Raw genomic sequence first — 25100 nt, 5'->3', positions numbered from 1 at the left:
GCGGCTTGCGCGCAACATGAAAAATGTGATTTTCATAGCTCTACTTGTTTTCAAAGGATTGTTTTTTTTTTTTTAAAGCGCATTACAAATACACAGTTCTGGACATTTCTCGGCTTGGGCTACGTCCAGGCAGACGAAGGCCAAATTTGCCACCGCGGTGTCAAAAGTAAAGCTATCATGAGGAACAACTGTGCCCGAGAGCTCATCGACGACTCCTTTTAGCCTCCTACGGCGTTTTGCTGGAGGACCGTGATGGAGACCACGCCCAGTCCGCCTCAGCAGAAGCATCAAACATGCACGAGGACGAGCAGCCACCCAGGTGGGAGAAGAAAAATTCACGCCAGGCTCCCAAACAAAAGAGTTGCCAACAAGCGAGCGTCCCACGTGAGCCGCTTTGAACCCAAAATAATCAAACGCACAAAAATCCTCAAAGATACACACACAGAGTGGAATAGGAGATGTCACGTGACCTCTTGAAGACACAAGTGAAACAAAGGATGTGGAAAGAACTCCATCGTGAGGAGGGCGTTAAGGAAGAAGATGGCTGGAAAGATGGCCAAGCAGCGCCACCTCACGGGCAAAGTACAAAAGAACATTCACAACACTCAACTCAAGCAGATAAAGGCTCCAAGATGGATGGGGTCAGGGTTAGGTTGCCATTTTAAGCTTTCAAAATTTGGGCTTTTATGACTGCATTAGGCTTTCAAATGTTTGGTGAAGAGCGTATTAGAACACTTTTGTGGTTTTAGAATATAGTTTGGATTCCAAATTATGGTTAGGGTTGCAAATTGGTTGGAAATTAAAGGTTCAAAACCAGGTTGAAAGCCTCAATTGGTGTTTCAAGCTAGAGTTAAAGTTTACAGTCAAGGTCTAATTTCATAAAGTTTGAAATGAGGCTTTCGTGCTGTGCAGAAGTAACTCGAGTGCAAATCCAGATCAAAAAAGCCTTTCTGTTGCACTTTGACATTTTCTTCAAATGTAAAGTGCAATATAAATGTAATTTATTTATTATTAAATGCGGAGAAAAAGATTCACTGGTCAATTGAAAAAAAAAAGTTAATTTCGCGTCACGCTCAAAATGCTCCAAAATAATAATAATAATCACAATTCCCTTGAAAGACGGCACAAAACAGCAAACCAACATGAGATTCAAAAACTCCTTTAGTGCGCCATTTTCAAATATTGCCGAAAAACGCTGGCTCACTCACCTGTTGACTCCATTGCAATTTGTCCAATTAAGAATTTGTCAGTCAAGTGCGCGTCGCTTCAGTCCAAGTTGCCATAGCTCCATGTTCAACTTTAAAAGCAACTGTGGAGGGCAAACATTTTTGTTGTGTACTCCCGAGACGAGACGGCCGGCACCTGATGACAACACCTGTTCTTCGCCGCGGGCCCAGAGCCGCAGGTGAAAAAAAAAAAATCATAATAAAGTCCGCCACCGTGTGGTTAACACTGGTGTTACACCTTTCAATGGTATTGTCATCCTTCAAAGTTGTCCTCTCCTTGTCCGTTCAGTTCGAGTTCATGTTGAAGGACAGCCGGAGAGCCTTGAATCCAAATTTGATTGACTTTGAAGCTTTTTATCAAACAAGCGCTTGTGCTAAAGTCTGTAAATAATCCTACAAAGCGCTTGAGTTGCCCCTTCCAACCAGCAAAGCACCTGATGTTCTTATTAAAGCTGCCCGCCGTGCCGTGTGGCGCATATTTCAACATGCTCCCGCGGTGCGCCGCTGTCAAGCAAATTATCCGCCAAGACAAATGCACCACACCAAAATAGAGCGCACTTCATCAAGCAGCACGCTCACCTATTTTTATTTTTTATCTTATTGAGTTTGTAATGAAGCAGCAGAAACAAACAAAAAAGTGTTTTGCATGTTTTTTTTTTGTCTAAAATAGTTTATTGCTTTCATGCAAGAGTGCCGTAAAAGACTATCACGGGAGATGCAAAAAGTTGTCTCTGTACAAATAGACGGATGTCATAAATAGAAGTCAAAAGTGACAAGAGGGCGGCGGGGCGGGGTATAGTTGCAGCACTTTTGACATGCATCGACGACAACAAACATTCGGGAGTTCGTGTACGTACGGGACAGCTGGCGTGCAAATTGGAAAGAAGCCCAAAGCAACCGCATCTTGAGAATTTGGCCGAGAACTTTGAAAGTACTGCTGCATAGTCGCGTGAGGCCTCTCGACAAATGTAAACATACGAGACGAAAGATTTGCGGCCGGCCGAGCAGCCTTCCGCTGTCGAGCCAGCCAACAAATATTTGGCACTTGAATGCGGGAGGGAGGGATCCTTGCTCTCCCGCTTTTCTATTTGGGTACCAAATTTGAGCCCTTTTCCAAAAGCCACGACACATCGATGGCCTACACGCTATCGTAAATACACACACACACACACAAAAAAAACAAAAAGATATGAGAAATTCAAACTCCGCCCATATTTGATGACGCGGGAAAACAAACATTAAAATTCAGCATCATCGACATCCATCTTGGTTCCTGGGATGCTGCAAACAAATAAAGTGATGCCTTAGTCAGGCGAGTGCGAAATAAAACGATTCGAAGAAGGCCTTGGCTTACAATCGTAATACAATGCCATCCTGTTTGTACCATAAGAAGCCAATGGATAAATTCAAACAAAAAAAAAAGTTTTTTTTTGGTAACATTTCTTCTCTCCTGCTGTCATGTCTATTCCAATAAATAACGCGTTTCAATTGAGAACACAAAATAGTAAAGAAACACAAACAGAGCCAACACCGCCAGATAGTCTCCTACAAGTTGCCCCCCCCCCTAAAAAAAAAAAAAAGGAGTAAAACTCCCACTGGACCAAAATGAGCCCTTTTGAGTCATTCAGAAGTCTGTGATAAGATTTGAAAAATGAGCCACAATTCAAACCAAAGACATGCGCGATTTGTTTCCCTTCGAGACTGCCATTGAAAAATGACCTCTGACAGACCCAACACACACACACACACACGTCTGGCAAAAGGTTTTTGGATTCAATTTCAGGATGGACAAACAAATGCACATTTAACGTAACAGACGTTTTGAAAAAGACAAATCTGTCAAAATGCAAAATCCACCGGTGCACCCAATGCTCCGTCAAATTAGGTCATGCACGGGAGCAGTCACCTTTTGTGTGCGTGTGTGTGTGTGTGTGTGTGTGTGTGTGTGTGTGTGTGTGTTTGTCATTGCATGTTTTTTTTTTTTTTTTTTTTAGACAGATTTGGGTTCACGGTGGAATTTCACTTCAGCCAAAAGTTTTTGTGAGTACTGTAAGCAGGTAGCCCCCCCCACCCCCCTCCCGAAAACAAAAAAGAAAAGGAGTGATTCTCATTTCTTCTGCTTCTTGAAGATCTTGAAGGTGTGTTTCTTGCGCACGGCCGAGGAATCCGTTTCCTCGCCCGTGGAGCCGCTGTCCTCCTCCAGCGGGCTCTTCTTGGCCGACAGCTGCGGGATGCGGGTGGTGCCCTTGACCCAGGTGGGCGAGGGCGTCTCCGCCTCGGTGGAGCTGAGCGAACGGGTGGACTCGGTGGGGCTGTGGGCCTCGCCCGCCTCCGCCTGCGGCGACGCTCTCATCATGAGCGCGGGGCTGTCGGCCAGGTGCTCGCCGGCGCCGCCTTCGTGGATCCGGGCGCCGCCGTTGGGCAAGCCGTGGAGGAGGGAGGTGGGCTTCATCAGGAGGCCTTTGGAGCCAAACGCCGAAAAGCGGTCGCCCGCTTGCGACAGGGACAGCGACGAGTCCGAGTCGGAGCGATTCAGGTCCCTGCCGGGTAGAAACGGGAGAGGAGACACCTCAGCCAGCGGGTCAAAGGTTATCCAAAGGTGTTTGCGTTCAGGCAAAGGGACGACTGTGAGCTTGGACCAGGAGGAATGCAAAACAAGCAAAAGGAATGTCGAGTGAAGCAAAGTGAGCGAGCCAGCGAGCGAGCGAGACTTCGAATCTTCCGAAATGCTTCATCGGATGGATTGTCAATATTTGGCCAAAAGCGCTGAAAGTGAGCATATTAATCCAAAAGATTTCATTTGGTTAGTTACATTAGGAATCAGCATCAGGTTTTTGCTTTGGGCTGGATTTGGGGTTACGGCCCGACATGCCAGGTTGCACCACACTGCACGCCATCGCGATGAGTTACAAACGCTGCTGAGCGCAGCCGCTTAGCTTAGCGTCCGCGTGCATGCCGCACGGCGACGGATACCCCAAGCTGTCGCTACGCGGCGGGCGCGCTTTGGAGACGTCGGAGAAAGCGAGGTCGGGAATCGGGTCCATGGGCTGGAAGGAAGGCTGATAAACGTGGGAAGGATGAAGGGCCACGGAGGAGCTACAGATGATGGCGGGGTGGGACACGGCGGAGGACAGCGGGGGCAGGCACAGACTCTCCAGGTGGCCGAAAGAATGACTGCGGGACTCTCGGAAGGCGGGCCGGGGACGACCCGGGTGCGAAGCTCCCTCCCCCTGCTGACCCTCTGGCGGGGAACCCTCTACCAACCTCTGTGAGCTCAAAGCCAGGTGGGGGTCCATGTGGCGCTGGCGCAGCGACATCATGCTGGGAGCTGCGGGCACAAAGCGACAAGCACGTTATCCGGGAAAAGCGGGGATTCAAGCCAAATCAACTAAGTGGTGAAAATGGGGCAAGAAATAGGATGAGATAAGATCGTGCCTTGACCACCAGGGGGCGCTGTAATATAGACAACAAAGCTCCAATAATATCGCGTCCGCATTTGTTGTCTGATTTCTATGATTAGATTTAAACGTGACATTTGACAATCAAAGCAGACCCGCCTTTGGATACGGGAAATATGCACACAGTCCACTTCCAAAAGTATTGCAAGTGCGAGGTCCTTTGCATTGTTTTGGTTTTATTTGTGTTTCAGACCCACACATGCACATAGGATAACATCAAGTACAAATTGGTTTCATATTCATCTCTTGATCTGAGTGCCAAATGTAGAGTACAAAAGCAGGCATGCCGTTCCAATACTTTTGGAGGTGACCGACCGCACATACCCATACTCTTGTTATTAATAAGGCCCGACATCGGCACTTTAAAAAAAAAAAGAAAACATCCGAAACTATACATGAAGAGTAACAACTTCTTCTTTGGTCCCTTACGACAATTAAGATTGTAATTACAGGCAGGAGATTGGAAAAAAAAAAAAAATTAACTCAACAGTCAATTGGAAGCAAGTTGGATATCAAGGCGCCAGGCAGGCAGGCAGGCAAAATGGCTGCTTTGACAGGCGCTACAACACATTTTAGGAGACGCTGGTGAGGGGAAAAGCCAGGGGTTGGGTTGGGTCGGACGGAGGGAGGGAAGTGACTTTGATTTGGGCGGTTGGGGTTAATCAATCAAGAAAGAAGCCAACCGAGATTTTTCCACATGGGCTGACAATCGGAGCCGACGGACCACAGGTCACTGGCTCGCCGCTCCAAAAGCCCAGCGCCGTCTGCAGTTGAGCAAACGAGGAAGACGCGAGCGAGCAGAGAAAGAGCAATTAACGCCCATGAGGAGACTTCTGGAAATTCCTCCAAACAAAAGTTTCAAGTACAACTAAAAGGGTGGCAAACTATTATTTGGGCTTTTGCATAGAACATTTACAGCGTGGCCAAAAAGTACACATGGCACTTCAAGAATTTTGCAAAGCTACTGTCCAAAAAAAAAAAATCTGTCTGTAAAGCTTATGATACAAAAGGCAACACGGTGGATTCATCCATCTGTCTGTCCATACTCTGTGGGTGGCCTTAAACAACATGCACACTTGGGGACCCTGAGTCTTCAAGCAACCAAGCCTCGTTGGTCATCAAGGACCGGCGGACACACGCATGCGTTCAGGGGGATGGATGATGGCAAATGGAACAGATATCAAACTCCGCCTCCAGCCGGCCGGCCGTCCGTCCGACCCGTCACGAGTTGTGCTGTCTAGATTTCCCCAGCAGGCTCTTGGGGTGCTTAAGGGATCGTTTGCTACTCCCCGCCGACGAGCCCAGCGACTCGGACGAACTCTTACATTGCAGCACGGCGGGCACCATGTCCTCGTCCAGGTCGTCCATGTCGTCCGACACCATAAAGTGCTGCGGCCGGCCGCCCGCGAAGCCCAGGTCCAGGTTGAGGGCCGACGCCAGCGAGGGCAGGCCCGGGTTGTTGACCACGGTGAAGCCGGTGAGCAGCTCGATCTGCTGCCAGCGGTGGAGACGCTCGCGCAGGGCGGCCGTCACCTCGCCCAGCGCTTGTCTGGTGAGCGGGTAAACAAAAAAAAAACAACAACCCGTCAGTCGTGCGTAGGATTCGATATAAAGAAACAGACCGGCTCACTTTGCTGCCAAAATCTTATGGTCGACGTCATCCAGGGACGAGCTGTGCGCCACGTGGAAAGTTCCAAAAAGGGTGTTCCTCTTTTTCTTGATCTTCTCTGCCTGTAAACAAAAAGCGCGTCACATCCGGCCGGCCAAAGTGCAAATCTATTATTTGAGACTGTGTCGTACCCCTTCTTTGGCCACCAGGAGCTGGCGTTCGGCGTTCTGCTTCTTGATGTTATAGTACTGGACCTCCACCTCGTGAGTGAGCTGCAGCCACTTTTGGAGGGGCTCCGGAGGGGACCAGCCACTCCGTGACTCCAGCTCTTTCTCGGCGTTCTTCAGAGCCATGCGCACCTGCCGACGACGACGACGAATTGAAGAATCGTTCGAATCGTTCAAAGTTCTCTTTGTTCAAATTCTCTGGCGTTTGCTGGCAAACGAGCGATGAACAAAGCCAAGCGCGGGTGTATTTTTACGCCTGTGACTCGGACAGGCGGCGGAGCGCGATACGACGTCACGCATTTTCCACATGGGCCTGAGCTTTTAATACCTGCTCCAGCTCCTCTTCGGCGTACTTCTGTCGACTGAGTTCGTTCTCGGTGCCCTCGCGCAGCTCCCTGAGCCGCTGGGCTTCCTGCTTGGCCGTGCTGATCTCGTCCCGCAGCTTCTGCTCCAGGTTGACCTTCTCCACTTCCACCGAGCGGTGCTCTTCCTGGGCGATCTGCAGCCTGCCGGCCACACGGGGGACAGCGTTGAGCCAAAACAAAGCGGGCTAATGAACGAGCAGGCGGGACATTGACAGACATTTTGTAAAAACACACGTAGCCGTACTGCTTCCTTTTTTTATTGTTCTGAAATGACTGTGCACTTTTCAAGTCGTTCCTATTGTCACACACCAAGAGAAGCCACCACGGCACAGAACGCTCCTCACAATAAAATGGCAGCGGAGGCTTGGACAGCTGTCGGCGCGCAATTATAGAACAGTACAGTGTGTTGCTCAATGCGACCCTGTGCATGTGTGTAGCGCTTCTATTTTTAGACTGGAGCATGACTTTACAAAGGAGGAGGGCTTCATCAGCCATGACTTAATTACTCAGTGCTTAGTCACGCACCGAGTGAGCCAGCCCATCATCACGGCGTGGCGTGGCGTGGGAATGAAGGCCATCCCCATCAAAGAAGGAGCCGTACTTGACTTGCCCTTGTCGGCACCGCCGCTGGGGCAGAATTAGCAGCAGAGCCCACCCCCCCCACACACACGTTAAGCGATCACGCTTAACACCTCGTCTCCGAATCGCAGGGTTCTGTAAAAGGCTCCCAGGAAATCCCGCCTCCTCCTAACGCCTCACCCTACAGGGACGCGGCGGTATCGAGTGGCTCGGGCCGGGCCGGGTCGGAGGCTATGGAAAGAGAGCAGCTGGCGGGAGGGATCAGGAAGGAGCGGGGAACAGCTTCAAGAACTGCGACATTGGACTTTCATTCTGAAGCCAGAGTGGACACACACAAAGTTGCACACGTGTCGGTTTTGACCGCAATAGCATATCGGCTTCAGCTATTTGTTCATCAGAACTTGTCAAATGAGGTCAGCGCGCGAGATGGTGTCGGAGATTCGCTGGACCGCTGCCCGCAGTCGAGCGCATCTCACCGCTGGGATCGAGAGGCAGCGTCTCCTTGAAAGGAACAAGACGAGACTCGGGAGCGCATTGTGAGCATTCCTCGTCGTATTAACGGCCCCCAAAATAGTTTCTTCAATCACCTTCGCCACAATGGCGCTGGCCCCACGAAACAAGTCTCCCTGATCTTATCAGTTACGCAAGGCTGTTTAAAAAGTAGGAAGCACACTACCTGACTCCCAAAAAGGAAGCCGAGAGCCGACAAACCGGTTTGGTTTAAAGGAGTCAAAAAGGACTCACTTTTGTTGCAGGTCGTGCAGACTCTGCTCAGCCCTCTGCAGGCCCTCCAGGTCCTTCATCATTTTCTTCATGTGATCTTTGGAGTAGCGGTTCTGGATGTACGCGAACCAGCAGCCGCCCATCCCGATGACGATGGACACCACCAGCATGAAGTCTTTCAGGTGGTTGTGCCTCTTCACTGAAACACACAAAGTTTTTTGTTTTTTTTGTGCTGCAAACAAACACAGAGCGGCTCAGCCTCTGGATAGGTCTGCTTTCAATCTGAGCTTAAAAAAAAAAAAAAAAAAGAAGTGACTCAATCTCATTTTTGTCATCCTCATAAAATATCATAATGTTGAGTACATCCCACCGAGCAGCTTGTAAGCACAGGCGATTAAATATTCAACGGAATACGATCCAAATATTTGGGCGAGGCCTAGGATCAGGTTGCGACCTGCTTCCAAAGTCAACTCGCAAACACATCTCGTCGGCTATCTCATTTTGTGCACACCAGTAGTCCCTCCAAGGGGAAGTTGCCGCAACGCAAGCGCCTCTCTCTTCAGTTCAAACACACCCCGGATTCAAATACAACCGCTCAGTTCCCGTTTTGTCAGCGCGCCAGCGAGCGTTCACAAGTTGCACATTGTGACAGCCATTTTGAAACAGGATCGGACGCACATTTGCAGTCAGGCATTGTGCCGTCATTTTTATGCGAGGAGAGTCGCTGTTCAAATATGTTCGTAATCAAATCAAACCTGTTTTCTCGTATGTTCAAAAATATGCCCTCATTGTGCGCACGTCTTCAAATGCTGCGAGAGACGCAACGGGCGCTTAAAGAGGCTGTCAAGGCCAGACGGCGCTCGCTTGTGTCCTCCCTCTCGGGTGGCAAAATCCACGGCGACATGCCACGTGCAGATTCCCCTCTCTCGCTGCACATCGTCAAGAAAGTAGGCCAAGCCCCTCGCTCGCTCGTGTGGTCAGATAATCTGCTCAGATAAAAGCGACATAATGACGGCCTTTCCTGGTTTCCCACGCAGATGTTTCCAATATTGCAGCAGAGCTGAACGTCTGTATGGACTCCAGAACTGAACATTCTTTTTTTTCTTTTAATCCTGATCTCTTATCTGCCCTCCTCTCGAGCTAACAACAAAGTATGCGGAACTGATGAGAGAATCACACAGACGAAAACCAAAATGTGACGCGGCCGGCCGCTCACTCACTGAGAGGCGCGCCGAACAGCACGGTGTCCAGAGATTTCAGCTGCAGCTTTTGAACGTGGCTGCGGTCCAGGATCTTGAGGATGGCGTGCGTCAGAGTGGTGTTCTTCACGGCTAGCCTGAAGGAGAACAGACGCGGGGGGAAAGGAAGTCAGGAGCCAGACGCGAGCGCAAACATCAGGCGGCTTTGGCTGTTTGTAGCCGACCTGGGCATGGCGCTGCCGTTAAAGCTCATCTTACGGAAGACCTCCACGTACTGCGGAAGCTCCACGTAGCTGATGAGCCACTCCACCACCTCGTCCACCGTCCAGTTATAGACTGAGGACAGCAAAAGGGAAGCGGAGGTTAGCCCCTATAATGTAGCTTGACGAGCGACATATTAGAAACAGCTGTCACGTGATGGAACGTCACTTTTGGAATGTCTGTTTTGCAAATTGCCGCGTCTACTTCTGACAAGTTATAAAACAAGGTGCAATGCTAGGCTAAACCGCACCCGTTGGCTAATGTAGCGCTTGGCTCCAAATGAAGGTTTACTTTGCGTGGCAGCCAGAGAGCGTCCAAACGAGCTATCCGGTGTCATAACAGAGGGAGGGGTGAGGGGAGCCAGGGGGTAACGTAACCCACACTGCTGGCGCAAAGTCAACGTGCGCGAGTGAGAGAAAAGGCGGTAGACATTGAAGGTGTGAAAGACACAATAGGCACAAACGAGAGCTTAGATTGACATCACGACAGTATCTGTGTCGACAGGCTGGAGGATGTTGCAGAGTGTCCCGCTTTGCTCAACACGGCGGCAGATAGAGCGAGCGAGCGAGCGCCTTGACCGCTAACCAAAAAGTCAAGTGACAGATTAAGAGAGCCGCAGATTAGATTGTTCACTTACACAGAGGACAAATGACAAACAGTGCGAGCGCAGGGGGACGGCGACTGAAACAAAGTGTTGCATCATCGCAACATTCCGTTTCTTTTTTTTTTTTTGAGAGCGCTACCTTCCGAGCCCTTCCAGGCATTCCACAGATCCTCCACGCTGATGAACTGGTCGTCCCCGTGGAAGCTGTTGTGCTTGGCCTTGGGGTCGTGGTAGTTGAGATCCTCCCTCAGGAACTGCGGGGCGAGCACATTTGCAGTTTAGCGAGCCACGCCAGGCTCCTTTTGTATTATACAACGCAGTCACGCGCCCAAGGGGACGACGGCGGAGACGTTCCAGCTGTTACCGAAGCTGCGAGAGCGGCGGGAATGCACAGTGCTACTCTTGATATAGTTAACATGCGTGAAAACACGTGTGCTTGCTGGTGTCAAGTAGCACAACTCAACACCAGAGTTGTTTGAATTCTCACCGGCACAAGACAGAAAGGCCTCAAGTGATGCTTTCGACTGGGGCCGCCATGCGGGGAAGCTCTCCCAAGAGAGTTTCATCAATTGTGTACTCCAGGTTAATGATTAACAAAAACGACTACCGGGAAAGAGCAGCCGAGAGCGCAAATGAGAAACCCTCGCCGTTGGCCCGTGGGCTGATTTTTTTATGAGCTTCTTGATGACAAAGCCGCTTGAGGTTGAGCGAAGCGAAGGCATCGGCGTTTCCGCAGGTACGGGCGACTCCAACTTCATCGAGGGGTCGAGGAGTGCCCGCCCGTGTAGTGCACTTTGAGAGCTGTAGTATCTCGGTCCGCCGCCGCCACCTACCCCGTCCGTCTCCGCCACGTCCACGTTGCCGTTCTTGTCGTCGTCCATCTGCTTGTGGATGCTGCGGATGGCCTCGAAGCTGAGGATGGGGTTCTCATCTCGGCACAGCGGCTGGTCGATCCGGCACAAATCTGCACGGGACAAAGCGGTGCGCAAAGTCAGGACGTGTCCAACGAACGCTAGAGTTGTCTTGAAATATCAGCACGGGCTGGTTTGCGCCAAAGACGGGCGAGGACGTAAATGCGTAATTGGCCAATCTGTCAGCGAGGCATTATCAAGTGTCTCCCGATTTCCCGCACCTCCTTCCTCTTTGAGTTTGCGTCCTCCTCCGTGCACGCGGCCAGAAAAGCTTGTTCAGAATGCGCCGCGCTTGTCTGCTTTCTGTGTGCATTTGCAGATGACGCCATGTGCTGAATTTTTTTTTCAGCCAACCAAAACGGCACCGTAGTGTCGTACAATTTACAGACACTAAGATTTACGGTGCAAAGTTGGCATAGCAACTTCAGCAACATGGCATAGTTGCACTTTATTCACAGCGGCACGTGTTACGGCAAGTCTTGACACCAGACTGAACAGGAAAAGAAGAAGTTGGCATCATCAGCTGCTGGAGAGTGACATATTTCTGTCGCCCCCCCCCCCCACGAAGAAAAAAAATAAAGTGCAGCTGACAAGTTGTCGTCGTGTGAAAGCGTTCACCTGCGACTCTCCCATCATTTGCCTTGCAAACCTCTGTTGAGCAGGCAGATAAGAGAATGACAAACCAGTTGGCCTGCTTTTTTTTTTTTCCCTTCTTCTCGAGAGCTGCAGTTATGCAAGTCATTGGCAGCGCAGCGCAGACCACATGCCACACGTTTACAACCACGTTTACAGCAACTGACAGCAGGAAAGAAAAACTGCAAAGCTGAATGCGAGCGTGCATTGCGTTGCGTTCTCACTCATATCCGCAATTTACAGACACGAGGCCCAGGTGACCGACCGTCTATGCTCGGGAAGCAGACGTGCTAACCGCTAACACACCACGCCGAATATTGCACGGGCCAAACAGATGCCTGCTTCTCTCTTGTACGATATGGAGGAAGCACAGTCTTCTGGTTTGCGTGGTGCACTCAGAAAAACCACCCGTGCATCGGAAAGCGCGCTGCAGCTTTTTTGACGCGTCCGTTTCATGTTAGTCAACAAGAAGTGGTCCCACACAAAAAGATCTCAGCCTGCCTGCTCGAGATACATTTCGGCATCAGAAAAGAACTTTTGCGCTAGTAGTCAATAATTAGGCAACCCACAGAACCTTTTACACACTTTTCACTGTCACAAATTTCCCCCTAGACGCCAAGGAGTGACTGACCACTGCCCACCGTGCCAATCAGGATGAGAATTTCATAGTGCACATGTGCATCAAGCAATTCAAAGGGAATCTGGCAATGATTGACAGCTGCCATGGCAGTTAGGTCAATTGCTTCCTTTCTGACTAAGCGTTTTGATGCGCGCCGGAGAATGCCGAGCCAGCCGGACTATTCTCAGCCGGGCCACATATAGGCCAGCCGCTAAGACGCACGCCGACTTTGAGTCCGGCTGCTCGACTCCAACTAACATCGTAAGTGACTTGTGCAATATCTTTTCACATTGATCTATCTAAACTCTCTGTGAATATTGACTGTATCCGATCTTTTTCCACCTGCTGACAAGCCCGCTCACCTGATATGCCATTTTCGGCCGTATCCGCCGCCGAGGGCGAACTGGGCCTGTTGCTGCGGCTTCCTCCGATGAGACACAAGCAAAATATCCACAGGGTCACCATTTTGTTGAGCTCCATGAATGCTCCGCTGCTGCAAATACAAGAGAAGTGCTTGAATCATTCTCGCAAGCAACGGCAGCACAATGGCAGCGTTGTCTCTGGTGAGGATAAATAAGAATGCAATATTACGTCTCGGGTGAGGCGCGTCTGTAACAATGGCAAAGTTGCTAGCGTTCCTCGTGAGGCATCAAATTGAAATGTGTTATCTAGAATCTGTATTTCTTCTTCACTTTGCACACTTAGTACATATCAGATTAGCTATTAAATTCGGTTCCATTCGTAGATGTCAAAGGTCTCGCAACTTAATGCTTCTGTTTCTTGAAATGGCCATGATGTAAAAAAAAATAAAAACACACACAAATCCAAAAATAAATCAAGATTAATTTAGATGTTTTTAACAATAGACAAACACAGGATATTGTATGAAATGTGGAGTGACACAATTATTGATAAGAGTAAAAAAATGTGATCAAAGGTCTGATCATCACTTTGAAATGATCCACTTGTAAAATAAAAATCCTCAAGGGGGATTTTCAGGCTAAAATCTCTGAATGATGATAAACATTCTTATGAAAAATCCTGTTGGGAGCCAAATGACTGTAGTGTCAAAATGTCGAATCGCTTACGACATAGAAACACGTCGAAAACAATCCCGCCCGTAACGCCAATGCTAATTGGACTTGAAGCTAGCTTGCGTGACAACCGAGTCATTCAATGAAAGACGCCAGCCACAACAGTGCCATGCTTTCAATTGACATCTTCTTGACGGCTGCCAGCGAGGCCAGTGTGCTTTCAAGTCCGACGGAACGACTTGACGGTAATCAACTAGCCGCTACGATACACTTCATCAGCACCCAAGCGCCACAAACTTACGTGTCGTGTCATAAATACAGAAGCGGCGATTTTACGGCTCAATTGTCATCGCTTCGGACATCCAAAATACAAGAAGGCGCGCGGTCCTCTTGGAAGGTCTCCCCCTCGCTCTCGCTCTCTTCCTGGCTTTCTCCACTCCGAGAAAGTCAGCGACTGCCCGGACGAGAAGAGGCGAAGCGACTCCGTCAGAGCCGCAGAATGTGGAGACAGACACAAGTGGATCTTCTTCTTCTACGCTTCGCCTTTTCCCTTCTCCTCGTTGTCGAGTGGCGACGCTCGCCTCCTAGCAATCTGGAGGCCACACGGAGCTCGTTTGAGGGGAAAAACCCAAGCGCGCCATCTTGTGGTTGAGTACGGATGCTTGCTAGCAAGACTGTACTCGTGACCTCGCTACTAAGACTATACTAGTAGAAGAACGTGGTAATTGACGTCATTATAGTGACGTGACACATTCATTTGAATGATTTTTTTTTATTATTTCCAAACAATCCTCTTTTCCCATTTGAGAATCAATGCATTCATGGCAGCTCCAGAATTGACAATAACATTGTGCTTGCTGCTCTGCAATAAATATGGATTTATGATTCTTTTTTTTTTTTAGCTTAGCTAGCTATCACCTTGGCACACTGTGATCAAATCAGCTGTTGAGTCTCTGCACATGGAAGCAAAACAAGCAGCCATCTTTCATGCACTTCACTAGTTAAGCAGCGGGATGCGTCTGGGTGTGCTGCCGTCCGGCCCCTAACCTCCGTGCATCTGCTTTATGTCATCTCACGTGTGCCAATTATTCATTTGCCATCTTCCTCCGCAACCCCGGCCGGTCATGGACGCCGGCGTCCTCGGGGGGGGGGGGGGCTCTCTATTCAGAAGCCCTTTGGCTCAGAGCAGGAAATGACTATCACCTCGCGGCTCTTGAAGTCCCACGCCGCCGTCAGGTGGAAGGCCATGTTGGAGAAGACGATGAGATACTCAAACAGGGCAAACAACGTGTAACCTGGCGGGCAAAAAAAAGGCAACAGCTCATTACGGACGGAACCTGCAAAATGGAGCTGTGCTAAAAGGGAGATTATGATATCATCTAAGACATTTCCTCCGAGGTCAAACGGAAGGCCGTGTTTGGGGAAAGCTTGACAGTTTCATTGCATCCTCATAAAGACGGAGCACTTGAAGCTTTGTGACGTGCCAAGAAGGCAGCACAAGCTTTGCTTCAAAGAAGACTGATGCCGTACCGAGCTCATTCGCGATGCCACAAAACGGCCTCAATGTCACCTCCCTTATTGGGACTGGGGGCTAATGGCCAATAAACAGCACAGATTTGTTTTGGAAAGGCAAACAAACCCCCCCCTCCACATTTTTATGTTCAAACGTGCACATTGACATCCATATGTCAGAACTGACTTGGCGCATGAACACCTTCCGTTAGAAGGAGAAACAAACTCGTTAAAGAGATCCCAGAACTGAAAATGTTTCTGTTTGGATTACAAAGACCCGGCGACGGTGTCTGGATAAAATGACAACTTTTTAAAAGATAAAACGGGAATAAACCTGACGGGCCGGCCATTGGCTCATTGTCAGGTCGCAATGACAAAACCATTCCAAATGGAGCCATGAAATTCAGACACTGCTTTTCAATTGTGACACACCAAATTACTCTTCCAAAAAAAGAGAGACTTGAATCGTAAAAAAATACATATAAAACTTTTTAAAAGAAAACCAAACAATATTTTATATGACACTTAAATATTCTACGTATGGGGAATGAAGCCGTGTCACGATGATGTCATACTTACTGCCCGCCTCGCAGTACAAGTTGTGTTTGATGTAGAAGAATGCCGCAAAAGCGCAGAAGCACAAATTGAAGATTAGCAGACTCACTTTCCAGTGATGGGATCGAGCATCCTGCGGGGAGGGGGGGCAATTCGTTAATTGATGAATGACAATCATCCTAATCATGTGGCTGCTAGATGCGTGCATTTTATTTGCTCAATGATTTTTGTGGAATTTTTTCCTCAAATATTTTTACCTCGGGATTCAACGAATACGTCTTAATGGCCTTCCACAGACGACACGTTATGATCATGTAGACGAAGGAGCTGAGAATGAAGAGGATGAAGCCTTCCTTGTGGACAACTAAGACGCAATGGGAAGGTCAAGCACACGCATAAGCCCCGCCTTCCCGTCAGCTACTCACAGTAGGTCTCGTTGGACGACACGTAGGTGAGCAGCAGCAGGCCGAGGTTCTCGGAGACGGAGAAAGCCAGGCTGAGGTAGGCCAGCGAGCTCTCGGGCAGGCGGGAGGCAAAGCGCACCTTGTAGAACTTGAAGTAGGTGAAGGCCACCAGCAAGCGGGGCGCCGAGTGCAGGCCCACGCACAGGCGCCAGATGTGGCACTCGGGGCTCAGGCTGATGGAGGCGCTGATGGACGGCAGATAGTTGGGAACCTGCACACGTAGATTAGATCCAAATCTAAAATGTATCATTCCATTTCATTGTACAATTTTTCTTAGAAATAAATACAAAAATAGATAAAAAATACAAAAATAAATAAATACATACACCTCTCATGATATCAATAAATGCACTGTCAGCAACAAAAGGACATTTGCTCCTCTGGCTCCAACCTGGCAGTGCGTATAGGTGGAGTCCTCAAAGTGAAAGACGGACGAGATGAGGACGCAGCTGAGCAGGCCCAGTAGCGGCAGGCAGACGATGACCAGGGCGCACGTGGTGAAGGAGATGCGGATCACCAGAGGCTTCTCGCCGCCGTACGAGCCCGAAATCATCGTGACTCCCGATCCCTGCTGCTGCAAACCAAAGACAGAAAAAAAGGAGCGGATGAGCCAAACAAAGATTGCCAACATCCCGTTGTGTGTGTTCAAGTCTTTTACCGGAATAAAAAAACATGCCGGCGTATGGTGGTCTTGGTGCAGGCGCAAGGCCGGCTCACTGCATCCATCGGCCAATTTGGCAGAGCGGCCCATGCTAAATGTATATTTGGGCCAAGTGACTCAAGATGGGATACTTGCAAAAAGAACTTGGTGTGCACAAGCAGTGGCTGAAAGAAAAAAAAAGTTTGATTCCTTATATAATTCTTGACATCATGTCACAAGCTGACACAAGACAAAGGCCTTTTGCTTTTGTCTCAATTCCATTTTGCTTCTTTAGCACTAGCTTGTTGTCTTTCACCTGACGGTGGATGGATGTCTTTCCGTCCTCTCAGCCCAATTTGGCGACATGGCGAGCATCCATTCTCTGTGTTCTTACTACAATATCGCTGGCGTCGGGCGGAATCCTCGTACTGCCCGAACTATCACTTCTCAGGAGACCCAAAAATGGTTCCAGCATTAAAACTGACAACACTTGACAACCACATTGAAGGTTTCCAAACTTAGGCATGGGAGGCTTCAACCCGACGCCAGCGATATGTCCAACAACGGCGGATCACGTCAGCGCGCCAACACGATTGCAGCCAGCCAAGGACTGAGTGGCGAGCGGAGCGCCACTTTCAAGTCTTTGACTGTGATGCATGAGGCATGATGCGCCTTGGTGGCAGGTGAAGAAAGCAGCCTAGCCATGCCAGTGCATCATCATTGCCAGGGCTGAGCCCGACTGAACACGGGGTTTCCAAAAAGGTCAGTAGTTGCACTATTTTCAAAAAATACACAGCAGAATGAACTTTTTTTTTGCAAATGTAGTGGAAAAAAAACGGGTTTTTTTTAGCTTTATTTTTATTTTATAACAGTCAAATGTCTGCTTTAGAACTCGCAAGTTGAAAAACATCATTTATGTGTTAATAGAAATTGCTTGATCTTTTTCTGAAACTTTATAGCTATAATTTACAACCTATTGTAAAATCCTTGTTGCATAAGCCTTTATAGGTCAGCAGCTTTCAAAAAGTCGATTGGTGTAACAAAGCACTGTAGGAATAAAGATGTCTTAAAAATCAGCATCAAAAGAACTTTTAGGGACAAAGTTTCTCTGATATAAAGAAAAAAATGCCTATTTTGGCGGGTCGCCATCTTGACTTCCTAGACTGCGACTTTGTTTTGTTATGTGGTCTGTAAAACAGCAGCGTTTGAGTTGAATGAAGACGTCAGCCCATCAGAGCGCCGTTGCCCCCCGAGGCTCGACTTCAAGACAAAATGGAAGTGTAAAAAGTGCTATGAGCTCCAGTTAAACAGCAAAAGATCATTTCATCAAGCAGCCAACTGCTCCAGTTAGGCAGATGAAGTCGATTGCATCCAGCCTGTCCAAAACAAGGTGAGAAATCGCCCGCTCACCTTTCTGCCGTGGCTCTCTCGTTCTCTCTTCATCATGAGATCTTGACCTGTCTGGACCTCTCAAGTTGAAGGTGATAGGATGCCTGCCGCTTTACACTGAAAACGTTTTTCGCCTGAGATGTTTGCGCGTCGACTTCTTCAGGTCAAGGTGCTCGCTTGGCATGAAACTGACGCAAGATAACTGGGAGTGGAACGCAGATGACGCACGATAGCGGGCCCGGCTTAACCGGACCGTGCCGTGCGACATTGTTGCTAGAGAATGTCAACAACAACATGCCGTCCATCTTATCCTTACGCGAGATAGACAAAAACATCCATTGCTTTCATTTTCTGGAAAAAGCCCGACTGCACTGAAATGCTCACTGAAGTGTGAAGGGAAACGGAGAGCCGGAAAGGTGGCCACTGCACTGCGTTCATGAACGTCTTCAAGTATCTGACCTCCCAGTTTGCAACAGGCCGAACCCATTTGAAATGACAACTCCCATCAAATGACACAAACCCACGTGACACTATAAATTGTGAGTTTCCAATGTCAGATCTTGAACAGAAAACAAATAAACTAATCAAAGAATATTGTGCTGGCCTCTGGGTTCAGAAATATATAATTTTTTGCCACTCTGATCTCTGAGTCAGCAAAAGTAGCTTCCACGAGAGAAACCCAACACTCATTTTGTTTGGGCAAACAATCCAAAAGTCAACACGTTCCAGTTTGCTCACTTCAAACATGGGTGGCTACAAAATAAAAGTGAAAATTGCATGAAATAATAGCTGCAATTCATCTTTGAATCTGAAACTCAAGTTGACCTTGCCGTTCCAAAACTTTTGGAGATGAAGTGCATTGATCTTGACTCTCCTGTCAACATGCCTTGGAGATGATGCAGCAAGCTAGTTGCAATTCGACGACGAGCATTCATTTCGGATCGATCATGCAGCTTTGCAGGTGTACCTAATGAAGTGACCAAGGAAAGATGGCGTCGGAGCGTGACAAGACCATGAAGACGCCGGTCACTGATGAGCCAGTCGTCGTCGGAGATGAGGAGGAAGAGGAGCCGCCCTGCTGCAGCGCGGGCGAGCCTTGGCGCCAAACGAACGACGCGCACGAACGCCGGATCACGCCTTACATGATCGATTAATAATGTCTTAAATTGCTGGGCGGGGGAGCTCTCCGTGGTGCTGAGGTTAACATCAGACGTGATGCTGATGATGACGTCGTCAGTCAGAGTCCCCGCCCCGCCGGGCTCTGCAGGTCTACAAACAAACGCACACAAGCGTAGCGCACTGTACCGCTGTGCGTGCGTATTTGGCTTATTTTTTTATTTTATTTTTTTTTGATTGTCTGTATGGAACAGTTCAAATGATCGTGGATTTTGGTAGACCACTTTTGACAGCATGAAAAAATCGGAAATGCAAAGTTTATTGTGCTTGTTTGTTTGTTTCTCGGTATTGTCAGGTAAGCTTGCTTTTGTGTTTGTGCGCGCGGGGCGGAGTATTAAAAAAATGAATACTTTATTGATATAAACTATGAGAAATGTCTTGATTGAATTCAATTTGTATGTACACACACACACACAGTTTTGTTTTGTTTTAATCAGAGCTGTTGGTTGAAAGGACAAAGCAGACATTTCATGTGAAAGTTTGCATGTTTTCAAGCATGCAAACTTTCTCATGAAATGTCTTCTCGTACATTTGATTCTTTATGGATGCCTGTTTGCTTCCATGCAAAACGCTTTTGCGGCAGACAGCCAGATGTTTGGGATTTCACCTCAATCATAATCCCTCGCTTGCCTCCTCCGCGTGTGCGTGTGTGCGTCATGAACATTTTACACTCACATGCACAAGGGATGGATGGATGGATGGATGGATGGATGGATGGATGGATGGATGGATGGATGGATGGTGTGCGCAGGTTTCAATAGCGGATTTGGGTCAGGCTTTCCTTGCGAAGGCGTCACGGCGAGGGCCAATCCATCCCGATGAGGCCTCGGCCCACCATCTGCCACGACTGAACCACCCGATTCACTTAACTGCAGCATACACTGAGCAGTCGTAGTACAAATAGTGTGACAGGAAAAGAAAAAAATCCAAAATCATCTGTTCCAAGCGGTGAATCAGATCTAAGTTCCCAATTTGAGCACTTTGGACTTCCTCGGGAGTGCTACGCAAGTAAAACAGGGCAAAGTCCAAACATCAAGGAACCTTAACCAATCCGTTATCAACGGATACCAGCTAAGAGCAGCAACGACTTCACTTGGACACGCTAACTATAGCTAGCTGTTGTTACGTAACTCGCGAGACGAAAAATAAGACATCAAAATAAAACCAAATACAACATGAAAAGGAGTGCCGTGTTTTTGTCCGCAGTCTCGCGATGCGCCCACAGCAGATTCGCCCAGAAGCTCCTCAACCATTTCTTTGACAACTACACCAGCGCTCTGAGGCCGGTGGAGAACACGGACGCCATTCTGAACGTGACCCTGCAGGTCACGCTTTCGCACATCATCGACATGGTAAAACTTTTCTTTTCGTGAGGTTTTAGTGGTGCTATTTTAATCTGTGTGTCTTTTCCGGCCTTTCTGGCACCGGAACTAACGATGGCTCTTTTCCAGGACGAGCGAAACCAAATCCTGACGTCCTACCTGTGGATACGACAAGTGTGGCTGGACGCGCATCTCCAGTGGAGTAAGGACGACTACGACGGCCTGGATACCATCCGCATACCGAGCAGTTATGTATGGAGACCCGATATAGTCCTATATAACAAGTAGGTCGGAGCCGCCGTGTCTTTATTAAACTTGTGCTAGTCTTGGATGACAACGTTTGGGGCCGTTTCTCGGGTCATCTTATTTGAACTCCTTCGGTGTTTTTTGTGACTCGCAGTGCCGACGACCACTTCACGGGTTCCATGGACACCAACGTGGTGATCCGCCACGACGGCCAGATCACGTGGGATTCGCCGGCAATCACCAAGAGCTCCTGCAAGGTGGACGTGTCCTTCTTTCCCTTTGACGCGCAGCAATGCAGGTTCACCTACGGCTCATGGACCTACAACGGTAACCAGCTGGACATCGTGAACGCCATGGAAAGCGCCGACCTGGCCGACCTGGTGGACAACGTGGAGTGGGAAGTCCTGGGTATGCCGGCCAAAAGGAACATCGTTTTGTACGGCTGCTGCGCCGAACCTTACCCCGACGTCACCTACACGCTGATACTCAAGAGGAGGGCGTCCTTCTACGTCTTCAACCTGTTGATACCGTGCGTGATGATCTCCTTCCTGGCTCCGTTGGGCTTCTACCTGCCCGCGGACTCCGGGGAGAAAGTGTCTTTGGGCGTCACCGTGATGCTGGCGCTGACCGTCTTTCAACTACTGGTAGCCGAGATTATGCCGCCGTCGGAGAATGTCCCGCTCATCGGTAGGGTTGAGGTGATTACTTCCGGGACCTCTGGGTTCTGGTTTACGCCTCTGTAGCCTGCTAAGCGAAGTGAAATGGGATGTTTTGTCTCTCACCAATAGGAAAGTACTACATAGCCACCATGACCATGATCACGGCTTCCACCGCCTTGACCATCTTCATCATGAACATTCATCATTGCGGCCCGGACGCCAAGCCCGTCCCCAAGTGGGCCAAGAAGGTCATTCTCCAGTACGTGGCCAGAATGTGCTTTGTTTACGAGGTCGGGGACAACTGCATGTCTTCCGGCTCGGAGAGGCGGGAACCTCGGTTGGTGAGGCGCAACGTGAACGGCTTGGCGGATCGGACCTATGCTACGGAGGCGCTTTTCCCCGTGAGCGCGGAAGAAAGCGAAGAACGGGATGGGCCTCTGGAGAACGCCGCGTCGGTCAGCTATCGCGATTCGGGCGGCGCGAGAAGAAGCCGGAAAGGTGGCGTGAGCGAGGCTCCAAGTGACAGGAATCTGCTTTTGGCTAATGTGGAGTACATAGCTAACTGCTACAGGGAGCAGAGGGCCACTCAAAAGAAGACTGGCGAATGGAAGAAGGTGGCCAAGGTACTGGACCGCTTCTTCATGTGGTTGTTCTTCATCATGGTCTTCTTTATGAGTCTTCTCATCATGGGCAAAGCCATCTGACACATTTCTGTGTGGATGGTGAAGGGAACATACCGTGAGGCAGCGCCCACTTTTACATCATCGTTCGATTCAGATGTAAAAGACCAAATGTTGATTTCTTCTCCTATTTTGATGTCCAAAGCAGAAAAAAAAAAAAGATTTGGCCTCCCTGTTGAGGAAAACATAGAATCCTATCCTAGTCTCCTTATTCTGTGGGACTACTAATCAACCAAACTGCTAGAATGAGCAAAATGCTAGCATTAGCTTGAAAGGGTCGTTAAAGGATGTGTAGCCGCTCGCAAGCTAATCAATTAAAGGGACCACGGCGGGTCTCACAGGTGACCCAATTAGTCCGTTCCAAAGGTCCAAAGTGTCCCATTGTGGCCGCTAAACATGTGTGATACTTCCCAAGGACTCTGTGGCCACTCGAATAATTTAATTAGGGCTAAATAGGACTCCAGACGGAAACGAAAAGGCACAACGTTTTGTCTTTTTAGCGACTAAGTGCACCATTTCGCATTGTTAGCTCCGTTCATCTGAATTACGATCTATAATAGAGTCTTAAACTATTTCATAGAAATATTTCCATTTGTTTTGTACGTGTTTTTGAAACGTTTGTTTTTCTTGATGTTAACTTTGCCGCACGCCGAAGAACAAAAACAAGTGTCACCCGAGAGCACGAGTTCAATTCCAATATTATCTCTGTTTAAAGTTAACAAAACAAAACAAAACAATAGTGCTCACCTTGGAGGTGTTATTAAACACGCTTGGTTAACAAATAGCAACGTCATTAGCTAGCGCGTGATTAGACCAAGCCTGCGGGGAGTAATTACCACGCCAGGCAGTTAATAACACTAACAATAATATTTACGTGGCTCCCGGAGGAACTCATTAATGTGTTTTGACAATCATGAGGCTGATGTCATTCTAATCGCAAAGTTTGCCAATCTTTGTTGATCGGGGTTTGCCATCAATCAACTAGAATTCAGAGTGGAAAACGACGCTAACTAGATAAACAACTAACGCGACTCCTCCATCATCACTGTAATGGCCTTTGGATCGATTTAGCGCCAACTGAGTACCGGTGCCATCCGAGTACCGGTACCAGCTTTATTTCAAAGCGTCGAGTCCTTGTGAAGGCTGCGACCGATACTTGGGGTTCTTGCCAGTACTCAGCGCTACCCTGCCACGGATGAACAAATCAGAGAATCCGTTGAAACGTTAGATCGACGGACGGACAGACAGATGAAATCGAGGCGGTGGTGTCACTCCACCGCCGGCGACCGCAACTTCATTCAGAGTCTGTACTTTGTTACTTTTCCTCAAGCAAAGGTGTTGTAGCAGAGGCGTGGAAGCAACGGCGTTGAAGCCACGGCGTGGAAGCAAAGGCGTTGATGCAAGGGCACTTTGGCCGCCGATGTCATAGATACTGGCATAAACAGGGCCGATCATCCCCGAGAGGGGACGCTGATGTCACCGCTTGGTTCACGTTGGGCATAAAAAGCACAAGAAGCGGGGAGGCGCTCCTCCATTCCTCACGCTCCTCCCGTACGCCAAAATGTCCAACGGGTCTTTGGGCTTGCCGCCCTACGTGAGCCTGGACACCTTTGCCATCCCGCCTGGAGCCAAGTACCCCATCTTCTTAGCGGGCCTCCTCCTCTACCTGTTCTGCGTGTCGTGCAACGCCACGTTGCTGGGCGTGATCGCTCTCCGCCGCAACCTGCACAAGCCCGTCTACTTCATCCTGCTCAGCCTGCCGCTCAACGACCTGATGGGCATGACGGCCATGCTGCCCAAGGTGCTGTCGGGCGTGTTGAACGAGAGCAACCGCATGGCGTACCCGCTGTGCGTGCTGCAGGCCTTCATGCTGCACCTCTACGGCGGCGGCATCCTCTTCATCCTGGCCGCCATGTCCTTCGACCGCTACGTGGCCATCTGCATGCCGCTGCGCTACGGCGCCGTGGTCACGCCCCGGGTGGTGGTCGGCGTGGTCACCCTGGTGTGGGCCTTGGACTTGGCCCTGATCACGTCGCTGTTCTCCTTGCAGAGCAGGCTGCCGCGCTGCCGCTCGGCGGTGGCCAACGTCTTCTGCGACAACCCCTCGCTGCTCAAGCTCACCTGCGGCGACACGTCCGTCAACGACGTGGTGGGGCTGGTGAACACGGCCGTCATGCAGGCGCTCAGCGTGTCCGTCCAGGCCTTCTCCTACACCAAGATCCTGATCACCTGCATGGTGAGCCGGCACAGCGACGCCAAGAAGAAGGCGGTCAACACGTGCGTGGCTCAGCTGCTCATCCTGATCATCTTTGAGATCGTGGGCACCTTCACCATCTTGTCGCACAGGTTCCGGAACGTGCCGCGCGACCTGCAGAAGATCATGGGCGTGTTGATATTTCTCATCTCGCCGCTCCTCAACCCGCTGGTCTACGGGCTGTACACCAGCGAAATACGAAACACGCTGCTCGGGGTTTGGAGAAACCGAGTCAGAGGCTTCTAGAAAGAGCGCGCGGAAGACATCGGGCTGTGCGTTCAACTTTGCGGGGGGACCTCGGTTTTTCATGATGCAACCTTTCAACTCATTCAGCGCCATTGACGGTGATAGGCGTCCAAGATACGAACTGGGTTGGCAGTGAACGGGTTAACGAGAAGCGGAAATGCAAAATTGGCGTTGCGAGGGGCCACGTCGCAGGTACCGATGACCGGTTGATCTGTCGATTGTGACTACATACAGTTTAAAAAAAAAAAAAAAAAGTGGATGTAAATGTGATTTAGTCATTGCGTTGTGTCAACAGTCATCATGTCGGATGTCAGATTCCATGACTCGATTGGAGGAGGATAATAAATCTACTCGATTAATTGTGACTATGTTATTAAAACAATTTTGACGACTCTTCGACTACAATTACTTCCTATCATGACTTGAAGCTCTACTATGACTGAGTTTGATCAGATTCTGTGCGTCAGACAGAAAGAAGACAGATCCATCAAACAGACACATCCAAATCC

General features: G+C 49.2%; 5 protein-coding genes across 12 annotated transcripts in view; 2 read left to right on the top strand and 3 right to left on the bottom strand.

The window, feature by feature from the left end:
• The window catches only part of robo2 (roundabout, axon guidance receptor, homolog 2 (Drosophila)), a 149427-nt gene extending 148048 nt beyond the window's left edge, over positions 1-1379 (bottom strand). The window contains exon 1 of the mRNA XM_085916553.1: positions 1209-1379. The gene's annotated coding sequence lies outside the window, so the exon portion shown is untranslated. The remainder of the gene's footprint in view (positions 1-1208) is intronic.
• A 493-nt stretch (positions 1380-1872) lies between these two features.
• stim1a (stromal interaction molecule 1a) lies at positions 1873-14022 on the bottom strand. Of its 3 annotated transcripts, XM_085916545.1 has the most exons (14): positions 13750-14022; positions 12777-12907; positions 11085-11215; positions 10391-10505; positions 9611-9722; positions 9408-9523; positions 8209-8386; positions 6849-7026; positions 6485-6652; positions 6315-6415; positions 6010-6233; positions 5368-5448; positions 4200-4554; positions 1873-3766 (listed from the first exon to the last, which is right to left on the bottom strand). In XM_085916545.1, the coding sequence occupies exons 2-14, from the start codon at positions 12892-12894 to the stop codon at positions 3334-3336; spliced, it is 2310 nt and encodes a 769-aa protein (XP_085772671.1). In that variant the 5' UTR covers positions 12895-12907; positions 13750-14022; the 3' UTR covers positions 1873-3333. The 3 variants fall into 3 exon arrangements, with proteins under 3 accessions (XP_085772671.1, XP_085772669.1, XP_085772670.1); XM_085916543.1 differs by lacking the exon at positions 5368-5448; XM_085916544.1 differs by lacking the exon at positions 5368-5448 and having other exon boundaries at positions 1874-3766; positions 4491-4554.
• A 180-nt stretch (positions 14023-14202) lies between these two features.
• Positions 14203-19130, bottom strand: LOC147053988 (acyltransferase PGAP2-like). Of its 5 annotated transcripts, none has more exons than XM_085916549.1 (7): positions 18976-19127; positions 16638-16804; positions 16371-16553; positions 15941-16190; positions 15773-15879; positions 15540-15648; positions 14204-14743 (listed from the first exon to the last, which is right to left on the bottom strand). In XM_085916549.1, exons 2-7 carry the CDS (start codon positions 16728-16730, stop codon positions 14613-14615), a joined length of 873 nt encoding a protein of 290 aa, XP_085772675.1. In that variant the 5' UTR covers positions 16731-16804; positions 18976-19127; the 3' UTR covers positions 14204-14612. The 5 variants fall into 5 exon arrangements, with proteins under 5 accessions (XP_085772678.1, XP_085772677.1, XP_085772675.1 ...); XM_085916550.1 differs by lacking the exon at positions 18976-19127 and adding an exon at positions 18030-18458; XM_085916548.1 differs by lacking the exon at positions 18976-19127 and adding an exon at positions 16936-17325.
• chrna10a (cholinergic receptor, nicotinic, alpha 10a) lies at positions 16912-22231 on the top strand. 2 transcript variants are annotated; one of them, XM_085916554.1, is made up of 6 exons: positions 17402-18009; positions 18962-19479; positions 20391-20536; positions 20636-20790; positions 20907-21439; positions 21541-22231. In XM_085916554.1, the coding sequence occupies exons 2-6, from the start codon at positions 19419-19421 to the stop codon at positions 22113-22115; spliced, it is 1470 nt and encodes a 489-aa protein (XP_085772680.1). In that variant the 5' UTR covers positions 17402-18009; positions 18962-19418; the 3' UTR covers positions 22116-22231. The 2 variants fall into 2 exon arrangements, 1 of the variants encoding a protein (XP_085772680.1); XR_015066706.1 differs by lacking the exons at positions 20391-20536; positions 20636-20790; positions 20907-21439; positions 21541-22231 and adding an exon at positions 16912-17381 and having other exon boundaries at positions 17819-18009; positions 18962-19404.
• A 1421-nt stretch (positions 22232-23652) lies between these two features.
• Positions 23653-24591, top strand: LOC147053986 (olfactory receptor 52B2-like). Its single transcript, XM_085916547.1, has one exon. It carries the CDS (start codon positions 23653-23655, stop codon positions 24589-24591), a length of 939 nt encoding a protein of 312 aa, XP_085772673.1.
• The last annotated feature ends 509 nt before the right edge of the window (positions 24592-25100 follow it).

The sequence above is a fragment of the Syngnathus leptorhynchus genome, chromosome 7, assembly GCF_054491065.1.
Source record: "Syngnathus leptorhynchus isolate UIUO chromosome 7, UIUO_Slep, whole genome shotgun sequence".
NCBI classification, from domain to species: Eukaryota; Metazoa; Chordata; class Actinopteri; order Syngnathiformes; family Syngnathidae; genus Syngnathus; species Syngnathus leptorhynchus.
This window is presented reverse-complemented; position numbering and strand designations above follow the sequence as displayed.

Coding starts and splice junctions, on each gene's coding strand:
- LOC147053988 (XM_085916549.1), bottom strand. CDS start 16,730: ATGGGCCGCTCTGCCAAATTGGCCGATGGATGCAGTGAGCCGGCCTTG. Junction 16,554..16,637: donor CGGCATGTTTTTTTATTCCG/GTAAAAGACTTG, acceptor TTTGGTTTGCAG/CAGCAGGGATCGGGAGTCAC. Junction 14,744..15,539: donor CTTGTACTGCGAGGCGGGCA/GTAAGTATGACA, acceptor TTTGCCCGCCAG/GTTACACGTTGTTTGCCCTG.
- stim1a (XM_085916545.1), bottom strand. CDS start 12,894: ATGGAGCTCAACAAAATGGTGACCCTGTGGATATTTTGCTTGTGTCTC. Junction 6,416..6,484: donor TCCTGGTGGCCAAAGAAGGG/GTACGACACAGT, acceptor TTTTGTTTACAG/GCAGAGAAGATCAAGAAAAA. Junction 3,767..4,199: donor CCGCGTAGCGACAGCTTGGG/GTATCCGTCGCC, acceptor TCTACCCGGCAG/GGACCTGAATCGCTCCGACT.
- chrna10a (XM_085916554.1), top strand. CDS start 19,419: ATGAAAAAATCGGAAATGCAAAGTTTATTGTGCTTGTTTGTTTGTTTC. Junction 20,537..20,635: donor TTTCGCACATCATCGACATG/GTAAAACTTTTC, acceptor GCTCTTTTCCAG/GACGAGCGAAACCAAATCCT. Junction 20,791..20,906: donor GATATAGTCCTATATAACAA/GTAGGTCGGAGC, acceptor TGTGACTCGCAG/TGCCGACGACCACTTCACGG.
- LOC147053986 (XM_085916547.1), top strand. CDS start 23,653: ATGTCCAACGGGTCTTTGGGCTTGCCGCCCTACGTGAGCCTGGACACC.